Source organism: Manacus vitellinus, unplaced genomic scaffold, assembly GCF_001715985.3.
Source record: "Manacus vitellinus isolate BGI_N305 unplaced genomic scaffold, ASM171598v3 scaffold_1_pilon, whole genome shotgun sequence".
In the NCBI taxonomy this organism is placed as follows: domain Eukaryota; kingdom Metazoa; phylum Chordata; class Aves; order Passeriformes; family Pipridae; genus Manacus; species Manacus vitellinus.
The window spans coordinates 41773020-41790269 of NW_021939396.1; the positions used below are offsets into that span (position 1 = coordinate 41773020).

Consider the following 17250-nt stretch of genomic DNA (forward strand, 5'->3'; position numbering starts at 1 on the left):
GACAGTTGTAACAATATGGAAATAACAACAAAAAAAAGGAAACATCTTATTATTCAGTCAAGCACGGAAACTAACTGCCAGTTTGCATCTCTTTCTTACACTATTATGTCAGCATTTTACCTCTAGCACTGAAGTGCTCTGAAAACCATCCCCACACCTAAGCCACGCATTGGAAATCGAAGTAGCAGCCAGTGACGTCCTGACATTTGATTTTTTCAGATGTAGGGGTGTCTCATCTGGGAAGGGTGTGCATTCTGCATTCCAAAGTCTCTTCCGCTATGAGGAAAAGCAAACCCATTAAAAACACAGTATACACATTATTCAAGTTAAATTTACTCAATTTAGATTGCCCACAGTATTTTCTGAATATTTACAAGCATAAATTCCAATTTTTAATGAGCTGGGGGAAAAAAAAGTCTCAAACATTTGCAACCATTTTCCATGCAACACTAAGTAATAACACTACTACCAATGTCACAGGTAAATTTAATTTTTGATTAGTACACTTTCTTTTGGTCTGAGCTACATCTAGTAGTACCTGATAGCTGCTCAGTGAAGCTAAAAACATTATGTAAAACAGGAACAGCTCAGTAAAATACACTTTAAATAAATAATTCCTTCAAACTCACATCTAATTTAATTCTGTTTATGTAGCAAGTCAAACTAGATATCACTATACAGTTCTCCATTAAAAAAACCCAACCAAACAAGAAACACCCAAACTTCTTTAGCTGTAAGAATTAGATTTGTTTTCATAACCACTACTCCCCCCAAAAAGTAGATGATCTGTTGCCTTCCCCTTACATAGGATGCAAGAAGTCATTTGGATTATTACATAAGTCATGAAATAGGACTCGGTTTTGCATCCAGTGTTAATTTAATGCAACGGATTGTAACATCTGAAATTAGCTGAAGATGAGAGAATTGCCTATTACCACATCCAAAGCTATCTCTTAGATTCAACAAAGTTCACACATAAAAAGTGAACTTGAGCATGATAAACAACTTAGCCTGGTATGCTACTGAAACTTATCTCACAAAATGTTGACTATATTATCTGCCTGAACACATCTGTCTTCTTCTTATATACTTTCTATCAAGCAACAACAGTTCCTACCTATAAAAAAAGTATTACTCCAAAGTTAAGTTAATCAGCACACATTTTCAGCCAGACTGGTCAATCAGGACTGTAACATAGATGTCTGTGTTGGGTTTCTGTGGCTGGGTTTTGGTAGCAGGGGGTGGGGGTTATAGGGGTGGCTTCTGTGAGAAGTTGCTAGAAGCTTCCCCAATGTCTGGTGAGGCCAATGCCAGCTCCAGGACAGACTTGCTGCTGGCCAAGACCGAGCCAATCAGGAATGAAAGTAATGCCTCCAAGGTAACACAGTCAAGAAGGGGGGGGAAAGTGTTATTGAGCAGATGAAAAATGCAGCCAGAGAAGAGCGGCGTGAGAAGATGTAAACAAGAATGTAGACACCAAGGTCAGTGCAGAAGGAGAGGAAGGAGGTGCTCCAGGCACCACAGCTGAGGCCCCTGCAGCCCGTGGTGCAGACCATGGTGGAGCAGCTGTGCCCCTGCAGCCCATGGAGGACCATCAGGGTGCAGAGACCCACCTGCAGCCCATGGAGGAGCCCATGCTGGAGCAGGTGGATGCCCGAAGGAGGCTGTGACCCTATGGGAGCCCATGATGGAGCAGGGTCCTGGCAGGGACCTGCTGACCCATGGGGAGAGGAGCCCACGCCAGAGCAGGTTTTCCTGGTAGGAGTTGTGGCCCTGTGGGGGACCCACGTTGGAGCAGCCTGTGCCTGAAGGACTGCACCCCACAGAAAAGTGACCCACGGGACAGCAGTTTCATGAAGAACTGTTGCCCATGGGATGGATTCATGCCAGAAAGGTTCATGAAGGACTATCTCCCATGGCAGGGACCCCATGGGAAGCAGGGAAAGGACTCCTCTCCCTGAGCAGCAGCAGAAACAACAACTGATCATAACCCCCATTCCCATCTCCCTGCACTGCTGGTGGGCAGGAGGTAGAACTTGAAAGCAGGGAGGAGGGTGGAAGGTATTTTTAAGATTATTTTACTTCTCACTCTTCTGTTCTGATCCTGTTAGTAATCAGTTTAATTAATATCCCCACTTTGAGTCTGTTTTGCCTGTGATGGTCATCAGTAAGTGACCTCTCCCTGCTCTTATCTCAACTCATTAATTCTTCATTGTATTTTCTCTCCTCTGTCCAGTTGCAGAGGGGAGTAAGAGAGAGGCTTTAATGGGTACCTGGCATCCAGACAGGCTCAACCCACTACAATGTCAAACTAACATATGCACACAAAAAATAACACTAAAGAAAAAGTAGAATCATAGAATATCCTGAGTTGGAAGGGACCCTCAAGGATCATCGAAATCCAGCTCCTGGCCCTGCACAGTACAGCCCCAAGAAGCACACCAGGTGCCTGAGAGCACTTTCTGTCCATTTTGTAACTGGCAATGCATATTTGTTTTCCACAGAATTTTTCAGTGCTCACAGGATCAAAACAAGTACAGTGAACAGCATCTTACTTCACCCCTTCAATGATACTGTCCTTCTGTCTCATGGTAAGAAAAAGTAAAACAAATGGGCTTTGCAGTTTCCTCTGATGGTAACTGATTTTGCTAAGAGCCTTTTCTAAAACTGCTGGGGGCATTTACACTGCAAAGCAGCTACTACAACAGATCATTGTCACCAAAGTCAAACTGTCCCCATAACTACTCCCGCAGATATATGAGAAGTACAACGTTGAATCTGATGTGGTATTAAATATAGAATCAACAGCATTTTAAGGACATGATGTCAGGTAAGCAGGCTACAGCACTGACAGAAAGAGAATTTAAGCCCTGCCTTCCTCCCAGCGAAGATGCTGGCCCAAGCCTCAATTTCCATGTCCTCTCAGTAAATACTTCTCCTTTTGCACTGAAGAAAGCATGGACAGGGCAAATATTAGTTACTGAAACAAATCAAGGTCTGTTTTTTGGTTCTACTGCAAAACGTCACAGCAAAGCCTCACTCCAGTTGGAGTCATTTCCTTGACCTCCATGTCCCCAGACTGGATGGCATCTGCCAGGCTCAGAGTTAACAGTACAGCTAGCAGGGCAACAAGGCTCAACAACACATTGTGGCTCTAGTTTTGAGTTAGTTGGTCTTTTGGGGGTTTTTTGGTTGATTGCTTTTTAACCTTAGCCAGTCCTGGAAGTCTTGCTTATATGCCTGTTTTTGTAGCTTTGAAAAGACTTTGCAAGATACATTTTGCAGACAAAGATTTACAGTATAAAATGAAGTTCATCTAAGCTTATTCCTTAAATGGGACGCTCCAGTTTTGATGAATGCAAGGTATGTCCATTGGTGCACAACTGTCCGGATTATGGGAATGACATATAAAAATCAGGATAAAGGCTACATGTTAACTCCCTCTCCCCAAGTAAGAGGGGTTGGGGTGCATACAGAAAGGATATGCTTACAGGTGACAAGGTTAAAAAAAAAGCAGACTAATATGAGTAGAACAAATACCTGGGTTTATGCTTAGATGGTTACATGTATTTAGATTATTACAGTGCAATGTGAAGTGGCACTGGAAGTGACTTTTAAACAGCTAGAATTCAGAAGCACAGCAGTCCCGGCTGTGATAGGCAAAAAGAGAGTTCTTACGGTTAATGACTTAACGACAGATGAGCGTTATTTAATCTTGCACTTCACTAGCCTGAAAAAAGGCAGAGCTGCTCAGGTTTTCAGAGCAGCACTATGGGGCTGTCTCAGGGCAGTTGGTTCCATGACAAACCAGAAGTAAATGGAGTCCTCTCTTCTCCATCTTCCCAAGCACTTGGCACTTGCCAGACTCTGTGCAGACACAGCAACAATGAACCAAACTGTCAGAAAACTTCTTTGGGAAGAAGCACTAGTTACCTACAGCTGGCATAGCAGCAAAAGAAAGGATACAAGAACCAGTGGCACCACTCCAGCAGCTGCTTAACACCATGTCAAGTTACTTACAACCTGAAGAACCATCAGCACTGCTGACAGCTCTGGCTAATTACTTCTCAGTTTCACCATGCATCTGCTCCCTAGGTAAAGGAAAATCTAAGAGTTTCTGCTACCACCACACAAAAATTTATAACCATTATAGTCACAGAAAAATTGAAAACAGTCCCCGAAGTCACAAACCAAGAAAGTAAAAGAAATACACCCTCTACATGAGATTTTCCTCAGCTACTGCAAATTTCTGGCAGGCACCATTTGGAGGAAGAGAAAGAGAAGGATTTATGATTGCTGATATTGACAGCAGTGGCTTTGAGCTCTGTGCTTTTAATGCAAATGTCTTTCTACCATTTCCCTCAACCTAGACCATCTTAAAAAAACTGAAAAAACCAAACCGTAAACACAACTCCCCCCATTGCAGACGCCTTGTCAGTTTAAATCTCTCCATATAAATACCTGATGTGAATTTGGGAAAGTGGACCTACAGCTACAATCCACAGTTACTGAGAGGAGGATTTGTCATCGTAGCAATGCACGTATGCATATGTATGTATGGGTGCTTGTACACACATACATACACACAACAAGCTTTTTTTAAAAGGAAAAGTGTGCCATGTAAAAAGTGCATCATTTCAACATGTATGAAGTAATGCTTATGTGGAGATATAAATGGAAATCACACAAATGTATTCTTATTAAAGACCTGCAATATGAAAATTGGGTGTAATAGAAAGGAGGTACAGATATACGTAGCTACAAGGATTCAAGACGTGATTCAGAAGAAAAATTCCCAGGGACACAGTGACACCAGAGAGTTTTGCCTGGATGAAGACTACACTATGCAACAAACAGAAGGAAAACACAGTGACTACACTTTGCACATGCTGCTGGTGTCACCATGCTTCAAATCACAAATGCACCACGGTAACAGGGTGGCCAAGGCAGTGCAGTCACAGGCCTGGGAGCAGGTGCAAGGGAGCCAGGAGCAGCCCTATGGGGCCTCTGTTTAGCTCTTTGCCTTCAGGCAAGGTGCGACAGTGCCCGTGTTGAGGAGGGCACTGTAACTCTTCCTCAGCCACCTTGGCACAGAGATCTGGCGTCCAAGGACTCTTGCCACAGCAATACATCAGATGGCATGCAGAAATGGCAAGTTTTAAAGGCTCCTGGCTTATGCCCCAGCCAGCTTCAAGACAACAGAGAAACTAATATTTTAAGAAACTTACTTCTCAGGAGTAAATATTTATAATGAAGCTAATCTGAAGGCTGTGCTGCTCCCAAAGAAATGCAGCAACAACAGTGAGTTCTCTTAATCTTGAGCCACAAAGTTAAGAATCTTTCTCCTTTGGAATAAAATTAGGGCAGACAAAAAAATAACTTGTGTAATTTATTAAAGGCATGCATTAAGTGTCTTGAAACAAGATATTTGTATTAAAAAAAAACATCACTGAATCAGGCTCAAAAGAGATAGAGCATGTAGACCCAGCATACATCATAAAATCAAGATTTATTACAAAAAAAGAGTCAGGCAAAAAACCTTGAGAATTAAGTAGGGTGTTAGAAGACAAAATATGACCTCTGAATTTTTGAGTTAAAAAGGGAGAGGCTAAGATGGCTACCTTATAAAGAAATTATTGATCTCTGCTCACAAAACTGTTCCATTTCATCTCTGGAACAGTTCCTTCTAAAGGAACAGAAAAAAGTTTAATTACTCCTGCTGGTGTCAGCAGAATTAGGATCAAGCCCTCCTCATAAAAGGCATGGCAAGCAAACCTTCCCCCATTACTCCTTCAGTTATTTCCAGTGAGACAAAAGTAAGTCAGCCTACATAGGTTCAGGTGTGAGGAAAAGAGAGGTACACATAAATATACATAGTGATTACACAACAGACTACTAAAAGTATGGAACAGGTGGATTGGATTGGATTTTTAAATACATGTTCCTATCTAGAACATCTCCACTCAACCAATCTGTATGGTTACTAACACCAAACACTTGTTACCCAGAAATACCCTATATGAAGTCACTGGGACCATATGCTCAAAGGCTACTTACTACACAACCCTTTACACTCCAGACAATCCCACTTTCTTGGGGCTGCTCCAAAAACCATGAGAAGAATCCCCAGGAACACAAGACCCTATATATTATCTACCTCATATGCAAGTGGTATTTCATGATGCTTCACCTTCTCTAACACAAAAAACAATATCAGCTGAAGGACAAAAATAAAATATTTCACTACATGAACTCCTGCTACTAGCATACAAATCCAAATAGTTAGTCATGTCACTTAAGCATCACTCAAAAGTATTCAAATGCAACTATTGTAATCTTCCTAAACAGAGCAGAATGAAAAAGTACTGAAAAATCACAGCTCTAGGTACCAGAGACTTTTTGAGTTTTTTTAAAAAAACCTTTGAGGGGAACAATTGCATAAAAGTACACAGAAACAAATATCAAACACTGAGCAACAGCCATCATCATCTTTTGCCTTTGTCCTCACAGACTTCACTGAAAAGTACTCATAAACTAAAAGCAAGGAGTCTTGGCCTTCAAAAGTTCAACTTTAAAAAAGAACAAAACTGAATTTGACAACAGGCATCTCATTTTCAACAAAACTCAGTAGTCATGCTATTGAGCTTCTGAAAGTGTAATTACTGGTTTTAGTGCCTGGGTAGAAAATGAAGTTTTAATTTAATAAGAAAACATCCTTGAACTTTAAACCCTGAAGTGAGAATTTAAATAAAGGTTGCATACTTAAAGCCATAGTCTGTATTTTTTTTCCAGCCAAGATTACTTTTTCATTCCTATGAAAACCAGCACGCATATTTTCCAAAGATGATTTGCAAGAACACAGACATCCCTAGACAGGTCTGCATCAAGTTGTAATCACTCATGAAAAAAATCTAAACTGGATGACCACAGTCAATGACAGCAATGATGACCTGCCTCCTTCCCCACATGTCAGCATGCACATGGGAAAGAAAAGAAATATTAAAACCAAATTAAAATCTCACAATACTTTTTCCATTGCTATTGATGTGAGACCAAAATTTTTAAAACACTGTTTCAAAACCTTTCTTTGTGTTCATGATTTTTACTACTCTCAATGAAAGGTTATTATCACTGACTGACATAATTAGGTGTATATAAGTTTACCATTTGAATGTTGGGACTTTTTAACTTATACATCCTTTTTTAAGCAAAAGTAAAAATTACTATGTGTTTACATTGAAAAAACCCCTCTTATGGAATAAGAATACTATTGAAGTGGTACTTTATATTAATAACTGGCGCCAAGGAGTTAGAGAGAAATCTGCAATCTATCAAAATGCTTAAAACAGAAGTATTTTAGAAAAGCTTTCACAAAATTTAGTTATCCAAAATGTTTAGTATACAATAACAGTATCATAGCTTTTTATTATGTATCAGGTTGGATTCCTCTTAATCATTTTAATTAATAGTCAGCAAGTGGGCAGGACTGTTCTATTTTCATTTGACCAGTGAAAAAAGTTATAAAGTAACAAGGAACATTATCTTTGTCTGCAAAAGAAACTACTATTATCAAAAGCTGCTATCACGTTGCAACAAGGGTTGGTTAAATATCGGCAGTCAAAACGTGCAGCTTTTCACTAGTCAAGGACTTAAAACCTTTCAGAAGAAAATGTGTATAGTGTCAGTATTACAAGGAAATTTAAATGAAACATAGCAGGTTATTTTTAAGCTTGCTGTTGACATTTTCGTCCATTAAAATTTACTTTAAAGGGGATTATATTTAAAAATCCGTTGAATATTTGCACCATTTTAAACAAAATGCTTTAGGAACCAGATCTGTCATTTGACCTCTAATTGTATTTATATATCGAAAAACGACATTTGTAGTCTGCCTTCCAGCAGTGCCTCAACATTAGCATAAGCATTGCAAATCAGAGAGAGCACATCCTGATTGCCATCCTGCGGGGATCATCCAGTGCACCGAGCAAACTACCAAAGGAAGGAGACTGAAAAACAGCACGGGGTGCTTCTCCTCCCTCCTCTCCAACTCCCACGCGGAGAAGCGAAGCTGCTCAAAACAATATCAATCCTGGCAACTCTGACAAGTCTCTTCTCCTGTCACAGTTTTACTCTCCCTGCACGTTTTCCCTGACTGCCATCCACAAGCATGCCGAGCCCCGCTCTCCCGCCGGAACAGCTGGGCGAGGATGGATCGCACTGTCAGCGTTGCGCAACCGCGCACAGCAGGGACGCGGGGAAGGACCGCGTTCCCGCCCCCCGCTCCAGCGCGGCGGGTCGCCAGCACTGGTATCGCCTTGGACCCGGACCGGAGGGGGCAGCGGGGCGGCAATGGCTCCTCCGCCACCCCCACCTACCCCCGCGCCCCCTGCCCCGGGGTCGGGAGGGGAGGCCACAAGGCCACAAGGACCCGGCACAAGGGCCGCCACAGCTCGCCCTGAGGGACGGCCAAGGCGGTGCTCCCTGGTCTGCACCGCCCCGTCTCGTCCCGTCCCGGCAGAGCCCCTTCTCCTCGCCTCCCGCTGCCACGGTACCTTCCCCGGGCATCGCCCCCGCGCGCTGCCGTGGCCCGGTCACGTGGGGGGGAGCCCCGGGGCGGGCCCGAGGGACCCCCGGCGCGTTGCCCGCCCTTTGCGCTTTGGCGCCGCCTGAGCCCCGGCTTCCTGATTGGCGGGCGCGGGTGACGTAGCGGGAAGGAGGGGTTCCCTGGAGGGAGGGCGCAGTGCGCGCGCGCGGGGCGGGGCCAGCGGCCGTGAGGGCGGAGGAGTTTGCGCTTGTTTTCGTTGTCCCGCTCCGGGAGCCGTCGTGGTTTTCCCGGCGGGAAACCCCATTGCTGTCACCGCGTCCCTCCTGCTTTCCCCCGCTCTGCCGCCCCGAGGCCCCGCGCGGAGCTGGGCATGCTGGGACCGAGGGGATGCTGCAGCCTCCTGGATCGTCTGTTCCTCTGCCCAGGGCAGGGGCTGAGTTGGCAGCGCTGCTTTCTGAGGGCAGGCATGGTGTGGAGGGCCGTGTCTGAGCTGTTTGTTGTAGGAGGAGTTCACAAGTCACACAAGACACTATATGAAAAATACTGTCACTGTTAAGGTATTACTATAAGATGTCAACTCCCTAAACAACAAGTAAGCCAGTGAATTTAATGCCAGTGCCAAGGTGTAGAGACTCGGGAGTTGAAACTGCTTTGTATGGAGGTTTCTTCCATAAAATAATAGCTGCAGCTAACTGAGGGAAAAAAGGCTGACCACCTTCACAAATGTTTTTCTGGTATGAGTGGAAACACTGGCAGAAAGGTTATTTTTTTATTGCTTTTTGTATGTTCTTCAGAAGGTCGCTTCGGCTACCAGTGCTGCCGTTAAACATGATTAATAATAAACACTCATTGTAAAATGAGGTAGTTGTATCTCGTAGCTAAATTAGACTTTATAAAGCACTTACATTTTGGTAGAAAGTGTTGCATGACTGATTTTTATTATTAAACCCTAATTACATATATCCGTCTATAGTTTACAGTTTGTATTTTTTCCAAAGCACCCTGTGGCCAATACCTGTCTTGCATTCCCTTTATAAAACTGCCACTGATTAAAGTGGATTTTGCAAACAGAAGAGCCAGAAACATCATCCAAGCCCCATACTGCCTTTTGATTGTTATGTTCAAAACAGAGTTAAAAGCACTTGTGTTCTCATCCTTCCAAAAATTTGCAGTATTTCTTCTGAAATTACCAGACTGACAAATGAATTCTATTATATATCATCAAAGCGGTTTTCTTTGATATTTAAAAAAAGTATGTTATTGCAATATTCAGCTAAACAGTCTATGTTAGAACTAAACCACAGAGAAATACAAGGAACACAGAAGTCTGATCTGCTTAATGAGTCTGTGTTTTTTTCTGTACGTGAACTCCTGAGGATTCCAAGGTGCTCACACCTCAGAGGAACTTACTTCTGTAGAATCCCAAGAAGATGACCCAATCAATAGGTTTCTTTTATTTATTTTCATGTTCTTCACAAAGAAGTAATGAAATGACATGGAAATAGAGGAAACGTGTGAGAAAACAACCCTGTATAGTAGGAATTAAAATACAGCTGTGACTTTTTTGAAATAGTGGTTCTCTGAAGACAGAATAGTAGATGCTGAGCTTCTTGACAAAAGTTTAAATTTCATAATACCAGTTAAATTGTATTGATGTTTCTTAATCCACATGTAGAAAGAACCCTCTCAAAGAAACAAAATATGTTTTATACAAATGAATCAAACTATAAGGAAGCTTAAATTACTGAAGTTTGGAGCACTTGTTTATATTGATTGAATGTGCCTGTCCTTCAGGGTTTATGGATTCATTTCCTCTTACAGAGCATTAAGTTAGAGCTTTAAAAAGCTTCCTAGTGTATAAAGCCTGGTACAGACAATGTCAAATTCAAACAGAGAGAAAGGCTTTTGATGTGTGTCATTTCCTCAGTAAAGTTTTAAAAGTCATAAGCATCCCAGCCACTGAACTGGGATGAGATAGATGAGGAAAAACTCATCAAGTATTTTAGAGATTTTCTTTCAAGGTCAGCTGGATTTTTATGAAAATATCAGGCAGGAGGTGATCCAAGGCCTAGGCTAGATCCCAGATAGATCCCAGTCTAGATATAAAATAATATTTTCTTCTGCAGACTGTGCTGCAGTTTAATCATTCCAGGCTCTCTAAGGTTTTTTAGGAAACAGTATGAAACACTTCAGACATTTTAATCCTCAAGCTGCAGTGTCAGTTCAACTGTAAATTAAATTGTATCATTTCACAGTACAATGCATCACTATGCTGAGACAAGCTGTAAACTGTGGAAGAAATGGAAAAAAAACCCCATAAAACCCCTCAGGGGATGCCAGATTGCAGTGAATCAAATGGAGTCAAGTTTTACATTCACAGAAATTAAAAATTAATAGCTGACCATTTAAGAATCAAAAGCAAAAATGGGTTTTAAGTGAATCAACATACCCAGGAAGCCTCTTTTTACCAGCCCTTGCCCCTGGGTCTTAAAGACACAAGGGGCTCCAGCCTCTGGGGTGTCCTGGCTGCCAGCTGGCACAGGGTGGCTGCATACTGGGCCTAAACCAGGTCATCTCAACATCCCAGCACCAAGCACTGCCTATGACACTTTTATGACTTCTCCTGCTATTTCCCTGTGTCAGTGCTATAAAAGGAATATGAATACATAACTTTCTGACAGACGGTAACATTTGTGAAACATATTTGCCTACTTTTTATAAGATGTCTCTGTAGTAATGAGGTAAGTGCAAATAAAATAAGCTTTTTCCAAGCTGAAATTGAACATCTATCATCAAAGTACTCTCTTTTGGCTCTAACTGGTGAGAAAAAATGCAGGCATATATTCAGAGCTGGAAAAAAGTGCCATATTTTAAACTTCAATCATTAGATGAGTTTGCTCCCACCAAAGTTTTCCCTGTTAATTTAATTCAACAAGATTTTAAAATTACTGAGATACTGATAACACTGCACTTTAGGTATTTTAGTAACTTAAGATACTGAATTTCCTCTTTTAGGTCCAGTATTAACATTATTTTAGCATAATAGGGTTTATCATGACTATGGTGTACCCTTGTGCTGAAGACTTTACAAGGACTGTTCCTGAAAAAGCTAAGCAATGCCTGGCCCAAGGAAGAAGTTAGTTAGAAAATGGATAGGCTCTGCTGAATGTCTGCAGTCAAGATCTCAGTTTGAGAAGTTTGTGTTAAGCACCACTAAGCACAGCCTATCTATACTGCTGAGGGAAAGAAGGCTGATTGGCATGGATTCATGTGCATCCATACTGGGGCTAGCTGCTCCACAGAAGCCTGAAGGCAGTAATTGAAAGCGGAGCTGGGAAAAAGGTAAACATGTAAGTGGTGTGAACAACTGGGTCCAGTGCTTAGCAGGCTTTCCCCTTAGCAAACTGGAGGGAGCTAGAGCACAGGCTTGAGTACTCTACTATGACTGTCCTTGCTGCCTGATCCAGGCTCCCTGGCCTGGATCAGGCCCTGGCACTGCTGAGGACATAGCTAAGGAGCAAGTTACTGTGCATCAGTGTAGAAACACTTGGTGCTGCTGAGCAAGGCAACAAGTTTGGCTCACTCTATTTTGGCACATATTCTTTTCAGAACAAATGACTTTTCCTTTCCAGGTAGGAAATGGATAGGCATCATGAGAATTCTCATACAGACTGCATCTGCTGGGAACATAGGAGCCTGTACCTGCCCAGAATCACCTGTCCCCTTTGGCACCCAGACACAACTGGTACCCAGCAATACCTGGCAGCTCTTGTCCCTCAGCTGTGTGATTCTGCACACCACAGTATCCATGGCTTGTAACTAACTCCAGCATCACTCTAAATACAGACTTTGGGGACCAGACGTGGTGTTATGTCCAGGCCATATGCCACATATCTGTAGAATGTCTCACTGATAAGTGCTCACTAACGTGGTGGTTGTTTCCCCTGCATGAGCCCCAGCACGCCAGACATGCCCTGGAACAAAGGGAGAGGGAGAACTGTGGTACGCAGCAGCGGCTCACTGCGTTTGTATCACTTGCAAGCCCTGTAATAGCTAACAAGCCATAATCTGGTTACACTACTTGTTTCATTTGTTTTCTATCCATTAGCCACATTCTGGACATATTCTGAAATTCACAGACTGGTTTTTGAACTCTTTTCTTGGTGTAGCAAACGTAGCTCTCATTCAAACCAAATTGGAGGTCATCTTTAAGGTCGTTTAGTGAACTGCCAGCAGGAGTCTGCCTTCGTGGAGCTTATCCGCCCATGGGCAAACTGAAACTGCAAATGAGCAACTGGCTTTGGAACCGATACAGCTTAGCATTCAGTATTGTGTTAGTAGGTTAAATAGCCATGAGTATTAAACAAGGCTAATAGACAAAGATGAGCTCACAGAAAGCCTGGAAATTAAATTGAGCCTCTAAACTGATTCTTGTCACTGTCATCCTGAATATTAACAGATTTCTGCTATCCCATGCAGGGGTGGGGTAGGAAGCACTGCCTGAGTCATGTCACACATTCTAGGGGAAACTGCGGTGTCCCACTTTACCTCCCAGTACATTAGTCCTTTCTTCTACTATTTTGGCAGCTGTCCATTTTGAGTTTGCTCTCCCCATGATTTCTGTCTGCTTTTTTTTTACTTCTTGATGTAGGCATGAATGTCCTACTACATGCCTCCTAGATAAAGGGTATTGCATAGCAGGCAGCTTTAAGATGGCGAATAAACAAGGCACAATAAATTATTAAAAGCCAAAGTTGCCGTAGTAGGCAGGCTTCCCTATGCAAGAAACTCCATCATTATTAATTTATTAATATAACTTGTAACAGAGAGACAAACTGAAACCCAAGGATTTATTCTAAGTCATCCTGAGCCCTTATCTCTTTGCCTATCATTTTGATGGATACAGAATACAATTCGCCTCAATGTTGGGTTTCTTTCTTAAAAAAAATGCCATTAATATCTGTGGAGCAACTATTCTTTTAAACTTTTTCTTGCATATACCAGTGGTACAATATGCACACTCTTTCAAAATAATAAATCATTGTTTTCCTCTCAGTATGACATGTACTTAGTAAGCAGCACTGAAGACCTGAGAATTCCCTGGCTGATTTCACTGAATTCAAATCTGGTCTTGAGTTATTTCCTCCTGAGCTGCTGAAAGCCATGTTTAAGTCATTTACTTAGTAAAGTCTGACCTGTCACAAATGTCCCAGCCACAGTTGTAAAAAAACTTAAACTTTTTCTATAGTGAAAGTTAGCTGTGCTCATCTTATCCACTCTTAAGCTCACAAAATGGAAGTTTGTTCAGGTAATAATACTAATGTACCAGTTACAGGTCCTTCTTACTCAGGCTGCAACTCACTAGTTTTCCAGAAAAGATACAAGGGAATATACTACAGCACTAAGACTGCTTTCACTGCTCTTCCTACAGTCCTGCATGTAGGACAGACAGCTTGGATCACAGCTCAAGCAATTGTCCAGAAAAGAACCCTAAATCATTTCAGATCGAAAAATACATAATATACATCTCAGATCAAAAAATATAATCATAGAATATACATATAAATAATATACATATACGATATACATAAACATATACATGGGTATGCATGGAGACAGTGAGAACATAAGGTGTAGCAGTAAACCACGTGGCTGTGGGCTTTGCTCGCGCCCAGGCTTGGCTACCCTGCGTGCTTGATCTTAAGGGCCAACGATTCATATGAACTGTGATGCTTAAATCAAGGAAGTTTCTTAAGTCAACAAATAGCACGTCAGTGTAACTTCCACACTATTCTCAAGCCTCACGTTTCATGTGTCATAACTTGTTCTGTGATGTTCCATACTCAGTCACCAGTCTGTTTCCTTCTCTTCAGTATAGCTAATCTAATGCTGACTCCTTTGATGTGCTCATTAGCAGATTCAGAACATGCTGAGATACGAGTTCATAAAATTGCATTTTTACATGTAAGCAGTCTTTTATATTCTCTATTTCGTGGAGGTTTTTTAGTTGTTTTTTTTTCAAAGTGTTTCATTTATCCCCAAAATAGTTTTGAGAGAATAGGAAATAAAACTTGTATTCTATATTTGCTGTATCTATGTCTCTTGTATCTCTATATTTTTTACATAAATATAGAGGCCTGCAAAAAGAAAAAATACTTTCCAACCTTCTACCTTTCAGAAAAACAAGCACCTTTTCTCCTGCTGTCCATCAAACTCCTAATAGTTGTTCAGATAAATTTCTGCTTTCGTGTTTGAGGCTTATAAGGGTTAGAGTTAAGAAATGAAAGCGGTAACTACAAAATGGTTTGGCCACTTTTACTAACTTACTTGCATAAAAAAATCGCACTGAGTACAGTAGAGGTTGCGAGTCTTTTCTTATGTACCTTTGTAGATTAACTCAATAGCATAAAATTTAAAACCATGATAACAAGAATGAAGAGGATGCAAAAGCAAAATCCAGGGTATGAACGCTAATTAAAATTTGAGTCAGTTCGTGAAAAATATAAGCTCCAAAAACTTCAGATTTCCTAACTGGAATCAAGCTTTAACTCAGTAACTTGAAGCTGACTGTTAAAGTCCTGGGTTACATTCAAGAGCAGAAGTTTAGCTGCTGCTGCTGGAAGAAGAACGTAGGTGTAAGCACATCTCAGGTGATTAATGTGTAATTAATAATACAGAACAAGACCCATTGTATACAGTTTGCACTTAACGATTATAACTTATATATAATTCCTATCCAACCTGCACAGTTTGTAAAATAACACTGACTATCACAATTCTTTAGGTGCCTGGAAGACCCTGTGTGGTGCAAGTAATGGATTTTAATTGATTTCCTTTCTGGATAGATTTCAATTGGTCAATAAGATCTTAGACCCTGATGTGTATGATTTCAACTCTTCCTCCAGCAGTGTCCAGCAAAGGTAACCCAAAGTGTAATGCCATATGCTTAAATTCATTTGCAGCTGAAACATCCCTCCTGATGTTTTCCAGTCTTTTTTTGCCTACACAGTGCTTCACTTCCCTGGAAATCAGAAGGTGTAGAGCGCACTGCTGAATGATGTGATGTGACAGGCTCCAATGCAGGTGCAATAAAGAGATACAAGAGGCAAATTATTGCTGGAGGGGAAAGAAATGCCAACAAAAATCTTAATCCTCAGTGTTACCTGTTTCTCAAACACGCTACTTAAACAGCATTCTTTTGTGTAGCGTCTTCACAGGCACATCTTCGCGCACGTTATTAATATGGCATCTTTAACAGACCTGTAATCAGAAAAATAGTTTGGAGGTGATACTGCAACGTCACTTGTCTTGCGGCTCGCGGTGCCCACGGGAGGCTGCTGCGGGCTGTCCCCGGTACCGAGTCCCGGGCGGAAATTACAAGTGTGCAACACACGCTATTGGCACCGAGGCCGGGGAAGCGCCCTGGGGCCGCGGGGAAACGCCTGCTCCCGTGGGAGCCGCCCGGGCAGAGCTCGCCAGCGGCGGGCACCCGGGACGCCGGTGTCCCCGCTGATGCCGAGACGCGCGGCAGGTCCAGCCCTCGGGGCCGGCCGAGGAGCCGCCCTCCGCCCGCCCTGCCCGGCCCGCCGCCTCCCTCATCCCTCCTCCCATCCCCTCCCTCCCTCTCTCCCGGCGGGGCGCGGAGCGCGGCGGCAGCGTTGTGCAGTGGCGTATGTCAGCGGCCGGCAGCTGGACGGCTTCCGACAGTACAAGGTGAGGAGCAGCCCCGGGGGTCGGGAGGGGCGGACGGTGGTCTCGATGTGGCGTCTCCGGGCTCCGGAGCGCTCTGCTCTGCCGCGGCCGAACGCGCAGTCCAGCCCTGCTCTGCCCACGGCCCCGGCCGGCCGGGCTGTCCCTCCGCCGCCGGGGCGTCCGCAGGGATGTCCCCCATCTCCACCTGTGCCCGCTCGCACCTGGCCGGGGTCCGGCTCTGATACAGTGCGTTACCTGGGTAGAAACTGGGTGTTCGCGAAGCGGCAGGTCTCGGTGGAGACAGAGTGAACTGGGCTTTGAGTGAGTATCAACGTCTTTAAAAGCCCTGCCCGTTTTAGAGCAGCGTGGTTTAGGAGGCATCTGGTGTTTCTGTAAGAAAGAGTGCATTGATGATGCTTCTCTGGGTCTGTGCAAACCCTTCAGACACAGGAATGCTCTGGCACTGAGAAATAAATAAGGAAGACAGGAAAAAAAACACCTTACTTTCAATAATTTGAACTAAACCCTGTGTTTGCAAATAACAGGCATGCAGAATTCAAATGAATGGATGAATCACTAGATATTTAGGTTTACCAGTGTTATGTCGCAGACTTAGGATATACCTGGGCTTTGTTCCCAGCACATTGCAGGTGCAGTACAGGGGATCATCCAGATTTGCTCTAGCTGAGGTGCAGGTGTCTGAGATGGGCTATGCCACCCTGTTTGCACACACTCACGCTGCTCCCTATGAAAAGCATGTAGGGCACTCCAGCCTCCACCTTTTATTTGATGTTCGGTTCCCGAGGCAGCCCCTACCCCACACTCCCCATGATTCTTGTCTTCTTGCTTTTACCATGTGCCCTCCCGGGCTGGCATAGGCCCAGGACACTCAGCTCCTCCCAAGCCCTTTCCCGGGCCAGCAGCTCTGCCTGCTCACCTCAGGGTGAATGATGATGGAGGAACTGTGGCTTCGAGAGCTTTCTCCAGGTTGCTTGCTAGGAACTTGTTTTGCA

At 43.1% G+C, this 17250-nt stretch overlaps 2 protein-coding genes across 2 annotated transcripts in view; one reads left to right on the forward strand and one right to left on the reverse strand.

Moving 5' to 3' along the window:
* Positions 1–3070, reverse strand: part of SPIDR (scaffold protein involved in DNA repair) — a 194452-nt gene extending 191382 nt beyond the window's left edge. The window contains exons 1-2 of the mRNA XM_018075037.3: positions 3041–3070; positions 121–276 (exon numbers count right to left, since the gene is read on the reverse strand). Coding sequence (XP_017930526.1) covers positions 121–276; positions 3041–3070 — 186 coding nt within the window. The remainder of the gene's footprint in view (positions 1–120; positions 277–3040) is intronic.
* Positions 3071–16213: 13143 nt separating this feature from the next.
* LOC103761189 (ethanolaminephosphotransferase 1) overlaps positions 16214–17250 on the forward strand; it is a 54864-nt gene continuing 53827 nt past the window's right edge. Inside the window, exon 1 of the mRNA XM_018076399.2 lies at positions 16214–16258. The gene's annotated coding sequence lies outside the window, so the exon portion shown is untranslated. The remainder of the gene's footprint in view (positions 16259–17250) is intronic.